Genomic DNA, 20,966 nt, shown 5'->3' with positions numbered 1-20,966 from the left:
GTGCAGCGTCCATTAGAAAGGACCCAAGAGAAATGGACAGATGATGAGCCAGTATCCCAGATTAGCTGTTAGGCCAAGAGGTGTTTCTCACCCAGGGCACTAGGGGAACCGTCTCCACCCACACACCTGCTGCTCTTGCTGCTGGCGCACTGCTTGAGAGATCTTTCTCTGGTTCTGTAGCAACTGCTGCTGCTGCTGCTGCTGCAGAAGAAGCTGACAAGCCTGTAAACAATGACACACACTTCCTCAGACTGACACGGAGAGACCATGCTCTAGAGCAGGTCAGTGTGGCAGAGCATTCACAGCCAAGTTCTTGGTCTTTAGTTAGGGTTACCTTCAAACAAACCGACATGTCAACTTTTAACCATAGTTAATCATCTGTAAAGAAGTTTGAACATTAAGTGACAAAAAGAAGGAAATTAATGCAAAGGAAAAAAGAGAAGCAAATAACCTTTCCAGCAATAGAAAGAAAACATGCCACTTACCAACTGAAACTGGGGAATCTGTGGAAGCTGGCTCAGCATGGCAATTTGTTGAGGAGATAACTGGGGCCCCACATTAAAGAGACCTGGATTCAGGCCACTGTTGGGGAACTGCTTGAGCATTGAGGCAGAAACCTAGGCAGAAGACAGAGGAAAAACCTTAGAACTTGTTAAAATCCCCCCAAACCCAATGAAAAAAGACTTGATGGCTCTAAAGCAAGCACTGCCATTTTCTTGAAAACTGTCTGCAAGTACTACTCCAGAGTACTGGCCATCTGGCTCTGGGCTATGAGGCTATTAAGAACCTTTTGATTCTAAGACTTTCTAGTTTCCTGCAATAAAAATGATGAGATTTTAGATCAGGAAAAAAATCCTTAAGAAAAAAAAATGACAATATTGGCTTCTGTCTAGTGGAGAGATCAGTATTAGAAACATGCCACACAACAAGACATGCGAACCTGCTTAGAGCTATAGATATATACTAGAAAACACTTATTGTATAATGTGTATGCATATATGTCTGTATGGCTTTGCTTGGTTTTTGGAGGGGGAGGCAGGGTCTTACTATGTAGCCTTGGGTAGCCTCAAACTCACAGAGCTCCTCCTGACTCTGCCTCCTGAGTACTGGGACTAAAGGCCAGGTAGTTGTGGTGGGACTTTTATCCTTGTGGTGGCAGCAGTTGGGCCACAGAGAACAACCCTAACCCTCTCCACACAGCACATCATGAGTTAAGAGCTTACTTAGTGCTAATGAGGTGAGGCAATACTGCCTGTGTCTTGTCACTAGTCCTTGGGAAGCAGACTTATCTCTTGAGCTCTGGAATTCTGGGCCATTCTGGCAATATATAGAGTCCCCCACTTAAACAAATAAATAAAATTGATTTACATTCCCAGGCACGTACCTTAGTCTCTCTCATTTCTAACCTGTGTGACTCAGAACAAGTACCTTATTTATTAACCTCTTAAGATTTTATTTTCCTATTCCCCAAACAGGAATAAGAGAAAGTAACTAACCAACTAAACAGCCAGTAGAAAGCTACATGTGCTGTTTGAGACATTTGAATTAACCTATACCTACACTTGGAAATGCATTTCATCAGTATTTGTTCTTATGTCACATAAGATATGTCACAGGATAGAAGACCAGAATTCCCTGGTCCCTCATCTTCAGACTAACGCAACTGATTCTGCAACTTCTACCTGCTTCCCAACACAGAGACAAGAACAGAAAGTCATTTTCCAGTTAAGTCTAACACCAAGTGAGTGTGGTCACCCCTAAGCACTTTGTCTAGGCCCGACTTTCTCTAACGAAGCCTCGGGTCTGTTTGTCTAGTGATCACATTCTAACTATTCGACCACAAGCTTAGTACCAATTAGAACCAGCTGCTTTACGTTTGCACCGAGGAGGAATCAGTGACAGGCAAGCACTCTATCACTGAGACTCAATTGTGCTCAATTGCCCCATAGGGCAATACTGAACCCATGCAAACGGGTCTCTTACATTTACCTTTATGTAGAGGGCACAAAGAGCTACTCCATAAATGCTTATTAAACGGACAAACCACCATTACTATTCTAAATGAAGAGTCATTCACCACATAATTCTCTAACCTTCCATCTGCTTACTGCTGCCCTGTGCTGCCCAGGGGGCCGTGGGTGGAAATGCAGAACCAACTAACTAGTTAGAGCTGAGAATCATCTAGGAGGATGAGACTAGAACGTCTGACTACCCCAAAAGGAGCCCATTAATAACTAAGCCGAACAAATGTCTTTTTTAAATAAAAATGTATTTATTTCTATTTCATGTGCACTGGTGTTATGCCTGTGTGCTTCTCTGTGTGAGAGTGTCCATGCTCTGGAACTTGAGTTTCAGACAGTTGTAAGCTGCCATGTGGTTGCTGGGAATTGACCTCTGGTCCTCTGGAAGAGCAGCCAGCACTCCCAACCTCTGAGTCATCTCTCCAATCCCACAATTGTCTTAATGTTTAACTTTCTTTTCATAAATTCATGCTCTGCTGCAAGATTTGTTATAAGTCAGTTAGCTTTTCTGTCATCTTCCCATCCCGCCTTACTGCTAAGGATGAAACAGCCTTACAGATGTCAGGCAAGCACTCTATCCCTGAGCTGCACAACTCCCCACCCCCTCCCATTTTTTTGAGGCAGGGTCTCACTGTATAGCCCTGGATGATATGGAATAAGATATGTAGATGAGGTTAGCCCTCCTCCCTTTTTTAAAATAAAGAAGGCTTTTTGGGCTGGGCCTAGTCTTGTAGAGCATACTGTTTCTTCTAACCCACGGGAGTCTATGTTTATGTGTGTGTGTGCACATCTGAGCGTGTGAATGTCTATCAAGTGCATGTAGGAGCCCAGAAGGTTAAAAGAGGATGGCAGATCCCATGGAACTAGAGTAAAGGCAACTATATCTACCACAGGGTGCAGTGCTACTGAACGACCTTCCAGCCCTCCCTACACTCTACTTAAGACAAAAGAAGAAGCACTACTTAGCCACCAGTTGGCTCTACACAACTAGTGTACGCGAAGAACTAAGTCACACACAAAAATGAACTCGAAAGGCTCTTTTATCATCGACTTACTTTTCCTCTTCCAAATCTCTGTTCTAATCAGTATCTCTGTCTCTCTTTAACTTCACATCCCGTTCTACAGCTCAATTTGTTGCTTTTCATGGAGTATTCCGATCTTACTTTCTTTAGCACCTTGGTTAAAGTCGAACTGGTCAGTTCCCTATCAGTTTTTGTTTGAGACAGGACTTTCCCCGCTGTCCTGTAACTTACTATGTAGACCTGACTGGAGAGCTGCTGTCTCTGCTGACTGCTGGGATTAAAGACATGTGCTAAAGACCACGCCTGGGGGTTCTACATTAATTTCAAGTCACCACTTCTGAACATCCTCAAGAGTGCATGACTGTCTTCTCTTTGACACTCTCTAGTCTTGAACTAGCTGATCAAGTCCAAACTTACTATATATTTGGCCCGTCATCGAATTTTTCCCATCTCAGTCACATCCAGTTACCCAATCAATTCTACTGTGGTGTTTGTTGCTCCCTCTTCATCTAGGAGATACTGACAATGCTGAGTGTCACCAATCAACTTAAAAAACTTGTTTGACCCTCTCTTTGAGCTTCTGAATTCACAGCACCATATGAGCAACCAAGACCATGGGATTTGGCTCCCATCCTAGTCTGACAGGTATATGAAATATACCTTCTACAATTTTCCTATATAGTTCATATATTCAACATATAGTATATAGTTTCTTCCTTTTTCCCCCTTGAGAGAGGGTTTTTCCATGTAGCCCTGGCTGTCCTGGAACTTGCTCTGTACACCAGGCTGGCTTAGAACTCAAAGATCCACCTGCCTCTTGAGTGCTGGGATTAAAGCACTGGCTTTGTGAATTCTTTAATATATACTATATAATTTCATTGCCTGAAATAAAGGCAAAATTAACAGCATATTTAAAGATGGTCGGATACAGAAAAGCACACCAACACCAGGCATTCTTAGTTATATCACACCACTGCAGCACATGCTCCTTAGGTTGACAGTTTTAGACTTTAATACTTAATACCCAGGAGGTCTTTCCAGTTACCCTGCCTCTTCAGGCTGCAGATACAGTGTCTCCTCACAAGAATTACAAAAGGGCCAGTGAGTAACACTGCTACGCTCCTGGTAAACTGGCTGCTCAAACCGAGGATGCAAAGTGATTAAAGTGCAGGCAGGTTAGCACACTCCTATGACGGAGAGTTAATCATTGCAGGCTTAAGGCCCTCAGTCTCCAGCAGGGCTGGAGAAAGTGAGGAGCTTGCTGCTATCACTATGGCTTTTAACAAAGCATTGCTGGTGCAAAATGACAGAAATTTAAAGGCAGGACAAAAATCACCAGAATCTTACTTTCTGAATACTCCAGTGACTGAAGGGAAAACAACCGTAGAAACAAAGGATTTAAAAACTAGTTCTTCCCTTTACTCTTTCTTTTTTTTTTTCATGGCTATATGGGGAAAAGAACCTAGGGTCTCAAACATCATGACTTTTCTATCACTGAATGGCATTCCCAGCCTTGTAATAAATGCTAAATGTTAACTTTTGGTGTTTATGTTAAAAAAAAAAACGTTTTCAAGCACTTTATTCTGGACAACTAGGTTTAGAAATAATTTAGGACCACAAATGGGTCCTACCACTAAGGAGGCTAAGGCGGGAGGATCAAAAGTTTAAGGCCAGGCTGCACTACACAGAAACAAAGAAACTATTATTGATGGAGGTTTTTGTATAAGACTTTCTCTGCAGATTACGTATAATAGAAAAAATTAGAAATAGTATAGTAGCCAATAAAAGGGGAAGAGGGTGTTAAGTAAATCAATGTAAACTGAAACAAGTTTCTGATAATGATTCTCATTTCCAGGTGTGGTGGTATATTCCTTTAATCCCAGCACTGGGGAGACAGAAGCAGGAGGATCTCTGTGATTTTTAAGGCTAGACTGGGTTATAATAAGACCCTATCTCAAAACAAAACAAAACCAAAAACAAAAGAATGGCTCACTTAATGTTATGTACCTAGCACAGCCTGGGTCCATCCCGAAACCAAAAGACAGGGCAGGGACTCAATATGAAGACTATCTGGCAACAGGGGAAAACACTAAGACACAATGCTAAGGACAGTTGACACAGACGAGCAGCGAGCCTGCACATGCACAGTCAATGGGTGCAAACACAATAGCTGCAAACCCTGCTGCTGTCCAGTGACTCAGGGCAGAGAGGCAGAGTCAAGCGGAGGAGAAAGGAACAACAAGGAGAGCTCTGGAGAGCAAGAAGACAAGAGTAGTGGGAAAGCACTCTAAGCTTCAGAACTTAGCCTGAGAAGGTATCTTGGCTAGGTGCTCTGAAGTAGAGAGTCAAGAAAGTAAAGATCGTGCTGAATGGCAGCCCCAGACAATAGTATGACTGGTGTTTTGGGGTCACTTGGTTGGAGAGACGTAAGGTATAAGTTGGGTGAGATCACCAAGAACCCTAAAAGGCAGTAAATACTACACTGTAGATGGGTGAGCAAGCCAGGAGAGAATCTGCAGCCAAGGGACAGCATGGTGTACTGTATGTTTTACAGCAGAGCTTCACAGATCTTTCTGTCATGCTGAAGCAGACACAAACTACGTGCAGCTAATCAAATTTAATGATGATGAAATAATAGTCAGATTTAAGTGTCCCCGCTAATAGCTACCAGAGTGTACAACATGGCTATAAAGAGGACCAGTGTGACTCAGACTACAGACACCAACACCCGAATGAAGAAGAATGGGACAGACAGGCAAGAAGGCCCTGAACTATCCATCACACACACAGACACACAGACAGACAGACAGACGGGGGGGGGGGGGAGACAGAGAAGGGGAGAGACAGAGAGAGGGAGAGAGGGGAGAGAGGTGCCCTTGGGTTTTTGTGAAGGAACTTATCAAGGTTTCCCAAAGGTAACTTCAGGTTTCGAAGGGAGAATTTACTGAACTGAACGTGGCTGTGATGCGGGAAGGAAATCATACTTTAGCTTGTGTGAACAGCTACAGAATAGAAAGAGATATTTTTGTTTTGTTTTTAAATTTAAACTTATTCAGCAGTTTGTGGAACTGAAAAAACATGTGGACAACAGGCACGATTTTGTAACTGTCAATATTAAAAGGTCACTGAAACAGATGAGGTCACCTAGTGGTGGCTGTAAGCTATGAGAGGGCTGAGGACTGAGCACTAGACAGTCTGATGATTAGTGCTGGGAGGTGGGAAAAAGGCAGAGAACCACTGTAAGGTGCTTGAGAGCCAAATGACCTAAGTGTTTCCGAGGAGGATGGGGAGTCATACAAAGATAGGAGGTGACCTTTCCAAGTGGGTTTGATCTCCACTGTCACTGCTTTGCTTGTGCCCTTGTGCTAGCCCTGCTCTCCAAAGCCCTGGTAATTCCACCATGTTATTGCCACAGTGTCATCTCTCAGACTTTTCTGCCATCCCTGAAAAACCTTGCTTAACATTCTAATACAGTAACCACCACACAAAAACAACCCTGTGAAGAGGGGGAGGGAGAACAAAACGGGACAGACAGGATAGAGATGGACATAGTGCTGGAGTTTGGTTCCCAGTACAAAGGTCATGGCGGTCTGTAGTTCGAGTCCAAGAGGATCTGATACCCTGGCATCCATGGGCATTGCATATGTGCACACATGCACACAAACTATCTGTGTATTTTGCAATATTAAATATAGTGTGTACATATTAAAAGAAAACTAGTATCTGTGGTTGAGCAGGCCCCAAATCCCAGGAACTGTCTTAACAGAGGGAGGGAAGGAGAGAGGGAGACCTTTAAAGTAGCAGCCCAGATCATAATTATGAACAAGCTGACAAAGTGGACCTACAGGACAAGATCCAAACTCCTGAACAATGCAAACATAGTTTTTGCCACATTCTGTTCCTAATTCCTTGTCTATTTTCTTCCTATCCCACTGATCAATACATGCATCTCTCCTAACCTGTTCACATTAATTCATTCAAACCAAATGCCTTTCCTCATGCCAAGTACCAGCAGTTACTGTACTGGTGCAAGGCTCCTGCAGTTTAGAAGGCTTTTTAATGTGGCCATGCATAGAAAATTTGAACTTATTCTTCAAGACCCAGTTTAAATGTACTGCTAGTGATGCCTGAACATTTAATCAGGTGAAACGTCACCTTAGTCCCTGAACTTTGTTGACCATCTATGACATTTATCCTACTAACTGCTGCCTTTGCTTCAGAGTGTCCTGTCATACTGGCCTCTTCATCAGCTCTAGGGCTCTCTTGAAGTAGGACGTCAGTCAGTATTTTAGTATATAGGTCCCCAGAGTTCTATAAAAAATGCAGAATCTCATAATTCTGTTTATCTTCAGGCAAATACTTGAGGGCAATCTATTTTTGAATACTGTCACCTTAATTTATGAAATGCTTTTAATAAGTCACAATAAAAAGCAATATATTAGACAATTAGTTGTTGCAAAGCATCTACTTTGTATTCCTGATGCAATTTAAAAAGGGAGTTGATATTCTATTACACCTTGCACTTGGCACCTGAATTTGTCAAATGTCCAACTGTAACCAATCCTTTCTTGTGCACCAACCAGGCAGTAACAATGGGCAGCTACCTGAATGGTCTTTTAAATCTGAAAGGTAGGAACACAAAATCTCTTACCTGGGGGGAGATAAACTGGGGAGGCACTTGCGCCCGGAGACCAGGAGAAGAACTCAGTGGCTGCACTGGAGTGTGCAGGCCTCTTGACTGTGCTGTGCTGTTTCCAAACAAACCATGACTGCCGCCCTGCAGAGAGAAGAACCCCAGTCAGGATTTCAAGAAGACGAATAGGCAGTAGTTCTCGTTTCTACTCCTAAGAATGAAGATCTCTGCTGTATGGAATGACAGCATTCATTTTAGAATTGGTGCTCTGTGTGTTGGGATGTTGGGGGACAGCTACTCAAACTGAGTTATGGGCAGATCATTTCCTACAGGAGGTCTGAAAAAGTCTAAAAACTGACGGGGTTCAATTTAACAAAATGTTAGAGGTAGGATTATAATCCTCGTGACTGAAGGAACTGACTGTGTGTGCAAGATTCCTAGATTTGCTTTTTTGAGACAGGATCTCATTCTGTGTCAGCTGAGGTGAGCCTCTTAAGTGTTGGGATTACAAGTGTGTGCAACCACATCCAGCTTAAGAAGCCTCTTTTTATAAGTCTTGGTTTATCAAATTTAATTCTGAGACCTTATGAGATCCCATCTTAAAAGGAAACTGGGTGAAAACACATGCCATCACCAAACTATCAGCATAAAGTATCATGGGTACTACTTTCTGTTGTTAGTTGGCTTAATCAATCACAGTCACCCAAAAGGACCTTCACAGCTGCACATCCTTCCCTGTCTTGAATCTGTTAGCTTTCTTGCTAAATGAGAAAACGTTCAACCTCACATCAAAATAGGAAGGAAAGGATACATTATATGTCATTCTAGGTTATGGAAATAACATTACTCACCTGTAACTTCTCATTAAAAAGTATAAATATTAGCCTAGTTATATATATAAAATAAAGCTTAATTCCATGATTCCCAATGTATCACTGAGCTCATCTCTAGTCTTCAAATGTGAACAGGGGAAAACCTGGCCCTGGGGCCACCCACCTTTCTGATTTGTTTCTAATTAAGGAAAGTTCATCAGTAAAGAACTTGTTACTGTTTCCTCTGTCTGAGCATTGCCCCCACTCCCAACAGTGTCTCACTCAGTAAATACCTCAGGTTGGCACTGGAGGCATACACCATCCATCACATCTGACTATGTGCTCTTGGCCTATTCAAGGTTTGAGTTAAAGAGCCCATCAAGGGTATTTTATCCCACACCTTCTCCTCATCTATGTACAAAGTGACCGAATTCCCCTTTGTGCTAACAAAACACCAGAAGGAACTCTGCCGATTTCCACTAAAACCACGATTCAGTCATTCTCTATTGTTTTTTCTATACCAGTTTAACCCTTCCTTTTGGCATTCCCAGAACTCCAAAAAGCTGTGGTCTACTGGATCACCTATCATTTGTACCCATCTATGACCCAACCACCACTCATTTGAAAACATCCCACTAAACATCTTCAGCAAAGACAGCAAACAATGCATTATGTAATCTGAGGTTATTATTCCCAGTTTAACACAGGGATAAGGTAATCTTAAAGAATTTACATAGCATCATTAAGTTCTAGAATACTGAAGATACTGTGATGGCTTTAATGATTCAAAATTAGATTAAGAGACTGCTAGAAGCAAATTAATGAACTTAAAAAGCACTAAAACTAAAGATGATTACAAACAGAAAGTAGAAATGGCAATTAAAATATGTATATATCATAAAAAGATCAAAGATCTACCACGGATTTTATTTTCCCAAGGGCTGTTTAACTTACGTCACTGCACCCAACTTCAAGTCATTTCATTTAGTTTTGGTTTTTCAAGACAGGGTTTCTCTGTGTAACCCTGGCTGTCCTGAAACTCACTCTGTAGAGCAGGTTGGCCTCAAACTGAGATCTGCCTATGTGAGCTACCACATCTAGCTAGAGTTACTTTAAATTTCAGCCTTTCCCTGATAAGATTCTCAGCCTTCTGCCAAATTCAAGGGTGTCTGAAGTCACCACATGGCACTCTGGTGTTTGTGAACATCAGCAGTGACAAGCAAGTTAACACAAGCAAGCTGGCAGCAGGCTATATGGATGCTTTACTGCCACCCGAGCATGGTGCTTCAGTCCATTTTCTTGGCTCAGGTTTGCTGAAGGCAGTAATAAGTGTCCTTCAAAAACATTAGATCTAGGGATTTCGAAGACAGTGACTCAAAGGCTGTACACATGCCAATATTGTTCAAGCTTTTCAGGTTTATGTGGAAGTTCTAAGATGACCTGTGTCTATGTCCTCCTAATTATTGGACATATATGGTCCAACCCCAGGGTTTAATTTAGAAAAGAATATATATAAAGTAAAATGGGAATTGATTGAAATGTTATATAATTTGGCAAAAAAGGTATTATTATTTATTATTAGAGATAGAATCTCACATTATAGTCAAGCAGGCTTCAAACTCCTACCTCCTGGTTCTTCTGCTTTTCAAACACTGGAATTAAAGGTGTGCTCCTGTCTGGCTTAAGCTTTATCTTTTAATTCTGAAGTAAGTTTAATGAGCTCTGTATGATAGCAGTTTGAAACAGTTAGAACCTATTGGGTAGGACATATGCACCAACTTGATACCAATGGACTTTGTAGTGATCTACCCATTACAAAGACAAAAGGAATTGTCTTTCCTTAAAGGCCAATGCCAACCTGTAGGCTGACCTTGAACTTGAGTTTACCTACAAACAGCATTAGGTGTTTATGCAAGCCTGGAACCACATTTGTATTTTATATTTTCTATACCTCAATATAAAATAAGCATTCTCAGGACATTTTTCTCTGTTCATGTAAGCAATACATTTCTACCCCATTTAGGAAACTACAAAAAAGTAAACAAACAAATTGCTGAAATTAAAGGAAGGGAAAAGAAAAACTACGTTATGATCCCCAATCCAGAGATAACTAATCTGAATGTATGGACACAGCATAATCTACGTTAATATGCATGTGAGAGGTTGTCTGCACCTTGACTATGGTCTAAGTGGTCCTGCTTTACCTGAGCCTTTAATTTTCATGTGAAAGTCACCACGTGAAACAATACATTGTATAATTCATGTTCTTGGACTCATCCTGAGGTGAAAGGCACAGTAGCAAGTGAGGAGTCACAGAATTACAGCTCGCCAAGCACTGTAAGAGTTGCTACTGTAACAGCATTGCTGGCCCCAGATTCCTGGTTTTCCTCACAAAACTACAACAGACCCCAGTGACCTTGCTGTGTCCCCTTGAAAGAGTGAGTATGCACCATCACTTGATTGGTCCTGTCAGTTCTGATGCTACTCTGTGGTCCTTGCTTGGAGGACTAATTTCAGCAACCACCGATGCTTGAGCAATAGTTATTCTTCAAAGCTTCACTATTAAAGATTTCCTTCTCTAAGAAAATACTGTGGTCTAATTTCTAAAGAAGACACTTAACTCCTCAGCCCCAAGAAGCTAGATTTTTAAAATACTGTAACCCCTAAACCTTTATTTATTCTTACTAGTTTTACTACTAATTTTTGGTTAGCAGATATACTAAATTAAAGAGACTCCTGAAATATTCCTTATTATATATGCTAATGGATTTAAAATATTTACTTTTAGTTTACATATATAAATATGTAACATATGTGCTTCATTTGTATGTCTGGTGACTACAGAAGCTAGAGAGGGTGTCTGATCCTTTGGAACAGGACTTATTGGAGGCTGCAAGCTGCTATGTAGGTGCTGGAATCAACCCCAGATCTCTCCAAGAACAGCTCTTAATTACTTGCTATGTCATCTCTCCAGCCAATTATATGATCCAATATTAAAAGTGGCAAACATATATAACTAGATTATATATGACAAGAGTCTCATTCATATTTTCCTAAGTCAGTTATAACTAAAAATGAAAAGATAAAAGAAACAGATTTAAAGTAAAATCCACGTTGAGAAACATGAAGAGAGATGGGTTCTATGGGCTGAAAGATGTAAAAACCTACACTTGATATCATTCTGTGCATTCAGTAATCAACGAGTTTCCCAAGACAGACAAATGATGCAATAAACTGAAGACCAGGGCCAAGGTGAGGCCACAGCCAAGCAATTACAAATCTGAGAGGCCTCCTTACTTGTCTAGCAGCGAAGTTTTGGGGGTTGAGCCCTGTGCCGATTGCTCCAAGGCTGACGTTGGGTAGTGTGGAACCAGAGGGAGACAGCTTGTAGCTGGGAGAAGGGGAGAAGGGAGAGCAGGGAGCCTCATCCCCAAGGCACCCATCTTGATTGGAGAAAGGCAAAGTCAGCTGAAAGGTAGTAGGAGTTAGCCAATCACAATGAGTGTTGGTTAGTGAAGCAACAGAATGCAAGAAGGGAAAGAGAGACACACTAGGAATAAACAAAGCAAGAGTGGATTAGCAATAACCCAGGAAGAAATTTGGATCTGGTAATAACCATCACACGTTGCCCAGCAGACACGATCTGTCAACTTCTTCCACAGAGACTGTCTCTTCTAAGTTAGTAACCCAGTCATCCACCGTACCAGGACAAGGGTTGTCAGACACTGTTAATGAGTCTAATACCCATTACTCTGGTGGTGTGGCTCCTGAAGCAGAAGCCAGGCAATCTTCCTATGAATATGGTGTCACCTAGACTGGCAGCAATGGTATTGGCCCAGATGTTCATGTTTTGGTTTTAAATGTCTTGTGGGGCCCAGGAGCACTATAAGATAGTATTCTGAATCAATAAATAGTTTCATTAGAAATGTTAAAAATCACTTGCTTCAGTCAGGAGTGAGAATTTGATTTGCCTAAACACAAGCCATTAGGGAAGCAGGAATGATGGAGAGCCTTTCCAGACCCAGACCCAAGCTCATAGAAGATGCAAATGTTTGCAGAGAGTCCAGATTTTGTCTGTAGTGGGCACACAGCAGGAACAAGAAGACTACAGAGTAAACTTATCTCTAAAGTTTCTTCTCCATGTTTTAAGTGCCCATGATCTCCCTGCAAAAACTTAGAGGTCCATCACAAAGACATTAAGGAGAGATGGCTCTCATTCCTGCCCTATCACCTGTTGACATCAGCTATTTTCATGTTGCCACATTAATGTAGGGTATAGTCATGTTTAAACTCTCTAAAATTTTAACTTTATGTTTTCTTTAGAATTATCTATCTGAAGACAAGTAAGAACAGAGTGATTCTCATAAACTTTTAATTTAAACAAAGCATTCAACTCACCTTCTCAAAATAAGGCCCACTGTCTGTGGTTCCCAAGTCTTTGGAATTAGGTGGACGGAACCCAGGTCGATCCTTCCTCATGATATCATTAAAATCCCCGAGATTCATTGTTCTCTTGTCCACATCAAATTTCTTATCTGAAAGGACATAAATAAAAACTTCAGGAATCAATGTGTTTTCTAAGGTCCTGAGGACACATCCTTTCTATTCTTTGGAATGAGACTAGGAAGAGTTCTCACTGGTTCAGGGTGCTTACTCTGTTCCTGGAACATATACAGGACCATTTTTCAAAAATTAAATATGTATCTGCTGCAGCTTCTCTACCATGGAACACTTGAGACTTGAGGCAAAACTGATTAAGCAAATATTTAGATTAAAATTGATGTGTTGGGTGAATATATCTTGTTCATGAAGTCGAATGTTCTCAGTGAGAGACCTGTCTGTTTTGCTATGTTAGCACCTGTTAGATAGATTGTTGAAGTTTTAAAGCAATTATGGGGAACAGAAAGGTCAGAGGCACTCCTGCTGCCCCGAAATTTAAAGCTGAAGAACTTGGCACAGTTGTGCGTGTCTACAGTACCTGCTCAGCTTAGTCTGCGTGCGTTATGCCGCTCTCCTCTCTGCATACATGCTGTCTCCTCCTCCCTTTCTTACCCCTATGAATCTGTTGTTATATGATGACACGATCGGGGTGCAGCTCAGACTATACATAATCACTGCTACCCAGGATTGTTTTCTCTTACTCTTAGTTTGATTCTTATGTTCCTTGGGGTGAGCAAAAGCATGACTGAGAAAAATTTCACAGACAAAAGGCTGATTCTGCATCTGCTCCGGTCACAATGGGAAAATATGTCAATGATCAAAACCTTGGGGTACAGAGGGTCAATTTGATGGCCTAGTTTACCAGCATCACAGACATAATAAAATAATCTGAATCTAGCTCCTAGTATTTGGGGGAAAAAAATCTGGATGGTAATAGGGGATGGTCCAGTGAAGTTTGTACTTTTCATGAAGTAACCAGCTCAGGTAGAACAAGGTTGGCTCCTGAGGTGGACACAACCTCTTCACAGTTAAACTATTTAACATTCCTTTGCATTCTCCTTCCTGGCTCTTCTGTCACTTGAATTTTCAGCGTCTATACTGTGTGGTGCATGAAATCTTACACAAAGTAAAGCATTTAGTAAATATCTATCCATCTGACTGCCTCAACCCCAGCAGGGCAGGAGATCCCAAGGGCCTGTCATAGCTCTGGAAAAATCCCATTCCTTTTTTTTTTTTCTGGAGCTGGGGACCGAACCCAGGACCTTTCGCTCGCTAGGCAATCGCTCTACCGCTGAGCTAAATCCCCAACCCAAACATCCCATTCCTATTTGTGGAGAGATACACACCTACAGACAAATCCATTTTGCTGCTTGGGTTATCCTCAGTTTGACTCTGAACAAAACAAAGCAAATACAAGTGAGTAAGGATTAAGGACACACATTTTTCAATCAGAGAAGAGGTGCTACTGATCATGTGAGACCTACATCTGACCACAGGCCCTCCACAACTCCCTCTGCATTGAGCTTGAAATTGGAGTAAAGGCTGTAACATTTTTGCAATCACAATTTGATGGCCATCCAATGCTTAATTAAATGTCTAGCATTAATCCCCCATGTAAGCAACATCAGTTCAGCTATGGACAGAGGACTAGCTCAGCAGCTGCCTGAGAAAATAAACTCATTCTTTTTTTTTTTTCTTCTTTTTTCTTTTTTTCGGAGCTGGGGACCGAACCCAGGGCCTTGCGCTTGCTAGGCAAGTGCTCTACCACTGAGCTAAATCCCCAACCCAATAAACTCATTCTTAACTCACAGTCAAACTCCACAAGCGGTAGCTCTGATGATAAACATCTTATTTTTCTTTTTAAAATATGGTGATGGGGCTGGGGATTTAGCTCAGTGGTAGAGCGCTTACCTAGGAAGCGCAAGGCCCTGGGTTCAGTCCCCAGCTCCAAAAAAAAAAAAAATGGTGATGCAAACACTAGTAACAAGTGTCCACTTAAGTGTCTTTTTCGTTGCTACCTTTCCAAAAGAAAGGATGCAAAGACAATTCATTTTTAATGCTGGTATATATCACTTAATAAAATAGAAAACTGTTTAGCTCAAAGGGCCAAGAACATTGTTTAACCCATATTTAGATCTATAATTTTTGTAGTCTACATGGCAGTGGTCCTTAAGTTTGTACTATGCCTAAAATTTGAGATATGTTTACACATGAAGAAAAATGAAACTTACCAGCAATCCCATATTTGAAAACTGTTTGGCAAGAGGATTCATCCACGAATCATTGTTTCCTTTTATCGAGCACTACAGAAACAAAACACGTGGCCTCAGTCACAGAGCTCATCCCAACCTCCCCAAATTACAAAGTACACTGGAAACGCAAAGCTGAACGCTCACCCTTCCGATCCGATCCCAATAGCTTGGCCATTTTGATAATGACCTGTTCCTTTAGGTGACTAGTAAACCTAATAGCTTTGTCATTTTGATAATCATCTGTTCCTTTAGGTGACCAGTAAGCCCTAGGCCCAGTCATGCTTTCACCCCTACTTATCACAGTGAACCAGAAAGACGAAGTTTCCTTTTTACATGAAAGCAGTGGTATCAGATTGTGTAAGATGTCTATGCTACCACTGCCATCTCCAGTGGGATGCTCGCTCTCCTGGGACCCCAGCAGGCTTGTAACAAGGAAAGAATTGCTCCTGCTGCATGTTGTTTGGAAAGGAGTCTATTTCCACCAGACAGCACTCTCTGCGTCGGGACAGTGAGGAGTGCATCCAGAGAGCTCCTGCTATGGTTCACAGCATGGAGGTCATCAGCTCTCAGTGGGAAAGAAGCCTGGAGGAAGACACTATCCTTGAGCTCTGGGACAGTGGAAGGAAGGGATTAATGGGATGTGGGGTGGGCTTTGTGGAGCTGTGCATTCCATAGGTAAAAATTCCACGTGCTATGATGTATCAGACTTGTTATTATTGTTGGTATTAGTTGAGACAGGATGTCCTCACTCACTAAAGCCCAGAACTCTTGATCTTTCTGCCTCTGTCTTTAAGTGTTGTGATTACGGTATAAGCTACCACAACCAGCTTGCTTGTGTGTTAACGTTCTCTCTCTCTCTCCATAAATAAATAATATTATATACTTACATCATATACAAAAATCTATATAACATTATACATTAGATATGTTATACTATTATATTGTTATATACAATACTATATAATTATAAATAACTATATTATATAATATATAAATTAAGTTAATAATATATATCAAGGCGGTAGGATACCTGTATTTAGTTAAGATTAAGAGAGTCCTCCTGGAAAGCAGGAGAGAGAGTGAGTATTTCGTGAAGAGCTTTTGGCTTTAGAAGGAAACAAATTGTGTGTGAGCATGCTCAACGGCACTGACCTGCATATTTACAAGTGGTTAAGCTGACAATTTTTACATTATTTATATTTTATCACATTAAACAAAATGAAATCCTTAGTACTGAAGGTCAGAACCACAGGCATTGGAATTGAAACATTCAACTCCCAATTAAGTAAACCTTGGTTGCCACCTGAGTTGGGAAAATTCAATTAGGATCTTTTATTCAATTAATTTTGATCCACTGCTAATTTGTAAATGACCAAAAGATTGCCAAAGCAGGCCAGACAACATTAGATCACCAAGACCCTGAGCAGTGTAGAGATTTCTTTAGTGACTAAAGAAAGGAAGTCCTTAGGGAAGGGGAAACCCAGAAGAACTGCTTCAACCAATGTCTCTAACAAAAAACAACTGTTCTATCCTACAGAAGAAATTAAGGTACTGAAACCCACAGCTTCAGGACACAAGGTGATGGTCAGGTGAGGGTCCTGTGAGACAGGGCAGGGTTTTCAGGTTGAAATTAAACATACAGGTATATGCTCCTTTTTTCTACTTTGTGTGTGTGTGTGTGTGTGTGTGTGTGTGTGTGTGTGTGTGTGTATGAAAGTGAGAGTGAAAAGAAGCATCTGTAAGACAGTGGTTTGGGTACAAAAATCATGGCTACAGATGAAATACTAGTGTCCTATGTAAAAGCCGCAGTAGAGTGCTTGCCTAGAATTCTCAAGGCTCTGGCCTCCATCCTGAGGACTGGAAAATAAGTAATAAACCACCATTCCAAGAGGAAACGTGTTATAAGGAAAGTGAGGTATCTGGAAGGCATGCCTGGCCCAGGATGTGAGGAAAGAATCTAGTTATAGCAATGGTAAAGACGGAGCTTTCACGTTACTGGAGAAGAGCTCTGGGCCTTGGGATGAGTCAGGTAAAATCAAGACCCACTGATGACCACTGGGAAAGCGAGTACTATTTGGTGTCTTTTTACATTTTCTTTTTCTTTTTCTTTTTTTTAAAAAAAGGTTTGTTTTATGTATGAGAACACTGTAGTTGTCTTCAGATGCACCAGAAGAGGACACTGGATCCCATTACAGATGGTTGTGAGCCACCATGTGGTTGCTGGGAATTGAACTCAGGACGTCTGGAAGAGCAGCCCGTGCTCTTAACCACTGAGCCATCTCTCCAGCCCATCACTTTTACATTTTCATGGAGATTTGCCCATAGTACTTGTCTCTAAATCAAAAGCCTAAGGTTTTTTTAAAAGCAGGCCTCAGGAACTGCTTAAAATAAATTACAACATGAAAACCTCTACCATACAAATTTCATTTCACCTATAATGCCATGTCTAATAGTTCAAGATTTCAAGGTCAGGGGACAGGAAGATTAGGGGACACAAGGGAAGTAGTTATTGATTTATAAGGAAACACTTGGTGACTTCAGCTGCTTCATTTCCTCCATGAACACAGTCTCTGTTTTACCTTCTAGGAGTGAGTAAGTAAACTGAAGCACTACCTTCATTTGTTTCTTTCCTCCTTGTCCCCAGCTTGCTGAGTTGTGGGAGGAAGTGCTTCCCTGAGAGCCGGCGGTGTTCCAGACTCCTCCATCATCTTCCTCTTCCCAGCTAGGATGGCGAGCTCCTGTGACTGGGCCATCACTCTCCCCCCAGCCGTCTTGCATAGATTTGGAATCTTTAAAGGAAGAGTGAATTAATTCTTTGCAGTAAATACATGTAACAAACAGATTTCTCGCAAATGTAGCATTTTAATATCTTTGTAGTTTTGTCTGCTCCATCTACATGCAAGGCAAATGCATTACTCATACTTAAGAGAGCAGACAACAGACATTACAATCAAGATCTTTGTACAAGCTATGATTCTTCCTGGAACCAAGGAGACAGTGATTCAAAACTCAAAAATCTCACCCCAATTCTAAGAAGTTTCAGAACTGGGTATGCTACACACCTGTAATCCCAGCACTTGGGAAACTAAGGCAGGAAGATTACCATTAATTTGAGGCCAGTATCAACTATTTCAGACACTATCCCAAACAAATCAACAAAACTTGTGTGTGTGTGTGTGTGTGTGTGTGTGTGAGAGAGAGAGAGAGAGAGAGAGAGAGAGAGAGAGAGAATATGAAATTTGCATTTCATTGCTAAGAAAATGGTTGCCCCTAGTGAGCATGGCAGCTGAATGTCAAGTCTTTCTTTACAATACTAACAAATGTAGGTGTTTCAAATAGGCGTGACCAAAACACAACTACACAACTGTCTACCTTGTTTGGGATGAAGCAGAAATAAAAATGGGAATAAAAACCACAAGGCCACCAGGTGGTGGTAGTAAAGCCTTTTAGGTCGTTGGATCTCTGAGTTCGAGGTAGCTTGGTTCCAGTTCAGCCAAGGCTACAAAGAAAGACCCTGCCTTGAATAAAGAACCAACCAACCAAACATCCACAAAAACCCCACAAGACCCTGGAAACTTGAAGGTTTTAGGTTCTGAAACGTATTTGAAATGCATTAGTTATGCCTAGATGTGGCTTGATAAGAAAGGAGGAAAGTAATGTAGAGGGCAGATGGGAGAAGAAAAGAAAGGACAACCAGAGAGGAAGGCACCGGACACAAGTGTCCAGTTGGTTCTGCCACTAAAAGCTTGCAAGAAAACTTTCATTTCCCTCCGAACACTGTATAGAGCTGGATTTGCTTTCATGTGGATGGAGTGGGGAGCTGGAAGTGGCTCTTCTCTGTACGCCTGCCAATGCTGCTATCCTTGAGACAAGGACCAGGCCTATGAGAGACAAGTTGCCACTTGCACGCCAAGTCTACTTACTGGGTTTCATGGCATTGGGAGCGCTGGCAGGTGTGTTTCCCCAGCCTGTGGCTGATGCTCCTGCATCATCCATCTCACCCCACCCAGGACTGCTTTCATTTGGCTCACCCCAGGCTGAAGTCCCATTATCTGGAGCAGGTGGTGTGCTTTTGCTCCAGACTGCAAAAAAGAAATGTGTGTCTTTAAGGATCCATTGAATACTTAAGATCCAGTGGAGTGAAGGAGGCAGGCACAGTCATACTTTCTTGGCAGAAACAAATTCAACCTTCATGGAGGGCATTTGGTAATGACACTTTCCAAAGGTCCAATGTACATGACTTCTGACTTAGTAAACTCACTGCCAGAAAAATTTACCCTAAAAAATGTACTAAATGTACATTTTATGTACATTTATATGCACAACAGTGTTCATTGTATTAAACTCTAGGGGGAAAAATGGAAGCAATTTAAATATCAGGAGATAGGTTATACCAAGTGCGGATAAAGTATAACTTAAATATCTACCAGAGGAGACAGGTTAGAAAAAGTTGAGTTCATGAGATGAACTACATATGAAACAAGTGAAAGAACTGTGTGAGCTACAGAAAGCTTAAATATATATGAAAAGAAGCAGGACATAGCTACAGGACTACTGCCTGCCTATCTGGGGCAGGCCCTGGCATCCACATTCAGGATCCCTTCCTCTTCCCCACTAAGAAGCTGACAGAACAAGGTCAGATGAACACTGCAGAAGTATAATTTCTCCCATGTTCAAAAGAATTAAAGCTTAGGTATATTTCTAAAACATAAGAGCAAGACTTATGAAGGAAACAAACTTCAACAGCTTATGGTGAGAATCCCCGGAGGCTGAGAGTGTCATCTATTGTCCTTTGCTGTCCTGTACAGTTTGGAGAGTCTATGAACATAGGATCCTAGAGCACCAGGAGTGTGGTTCTGGATAAGCAGTTAAAGAGTAGCTTCTATTTCTGTCCGCATTTTTTAAAAAAAATACTTAAAAAAGAGCTAGTTAAAAACAGTCACTTTGCATGTTAATTAGTGTTCCTAATTTTATTTACTTAAAAACTAGGTTTATTTAGAATGCTGGAAAACTTAACAAGATTAATTTTAACTAAAACAAAAAACAACCTAACAATCCTGAAAGGTGCATTTTCTTAATTGCTGAGTCTTTTACAGGGACATTTGTGGCAAACTGAGAACAGAATTAAGCACTGTTGCAACAGTTGGATTTTGGGTATCTGACTGTCCTTAGCATCTTTGTAAGCGTACTGCCTAGAGTCAACATAAGTCACCTAAGGAGGTGGGAATGCAGCTTGAGGTAGAGCACTTGCTTCGTGCTCAATCAAGTCTCTGGGTTTCAGCCCAACACTAAAAAAATAAAATAAGTTTGGAGACTCCAGCTGTCCAGACACCAGCTGAGATACAGCACTGGAACAGTCTCTGGGAGAACACCAGAGTGCTCTCCTCTACGGAGGAAGGAAACACAGAAAGGGGTTCATAGGTAGAGCCCGAAAGGAATGAAAGCCAATCTTTTTCTACCTTAGTTCTTTATTTTTAAACTCAAGAGTAGTTTGTTCTATAAGAAATAAGCTTATTTGGTGTTTTTTTTGTTATTTTTAAAATTATACAGACAAATAAAATTGTAGAAAAATAATTCTGTGAACCAAGAGTATTGTCATATTTTCCTTGTACCAAGAAAGACCACTGTAATGTATGAGAGCAGGTGCCAGGCCCCACAGAAGGGTTCTTGGAACAAGAAAGCTGGAACTGGAAGAACGATCCTCATAGTAAGTTAAATAGATTCCCCGTAACAGAGAGGGCTTAGACCAGGATTTTTTTTTTTTTTTTAATTTTACTTAGGCTGAG

The 20,966-nt window shown here is 41.3% G+C and overlaps 1 protein-coding gene across 16 annotated transcripts in view; it reads right to left on the bottom strand.

Moving 5' to 3' along the window:
• The window catches only part of Tnrc6b (trinucleotide repeat containing adaptor 6B), a 217,437-nt gene that overhangs the window by 33,592 nt on the left and 162,879 nt on the right, over positions 1 to 20,966 (bottom strand). For 9 of the 16 annotated variants that reach the window (XM_039078367.2, XM_063262963.1, XM_063262961.1 and 6 more), the window contains 9 exons: positions 19,104 to 19,262; positions 17,794 to 17,969; positions 15,160 to 15,231; positions 14,275 to 14,320; positions 12,887 to 13,023; positions 11,786 to 11,956; positions 7,695 to 7,820; positions 486 to 617; positions 127 to 222 (listed from right to left, as the gene is read on the bottom strand). In XM_039078367.2, the coding sequence (XP_038934295.1) occupies positions 127 to 222; positions 486 to 617; positions 7,695 to 7,820; positions 11,786 to 11,956; positions 12,887 to 13,023; positions 14,275 to 14,320; positions 15,160 to 15,231; positions 17,794 to 17,969; positions 19,104 to 19,262 (1,115 nt within the window). 16 annotated transcript variants of the gene reach the window in all.

Source organism: Rattus norvegicus, chromosome 7, assembly GCF_036323735.1.
Source record: "Rattus norvegicus strain BN/NHsdMcwi chromosome 7, GRCr8, whole genome shotgun sequence".
NCBI lineage: Eukaryota > Metazoa > Chordata > Mammalia > Rodentia > Muridae > Rattus > Rattus norvegicus.
Note: the sequence above shows the minus strand (reverse complement) of the source record. Positions and strands in the feature narration are given on the sequence as shown.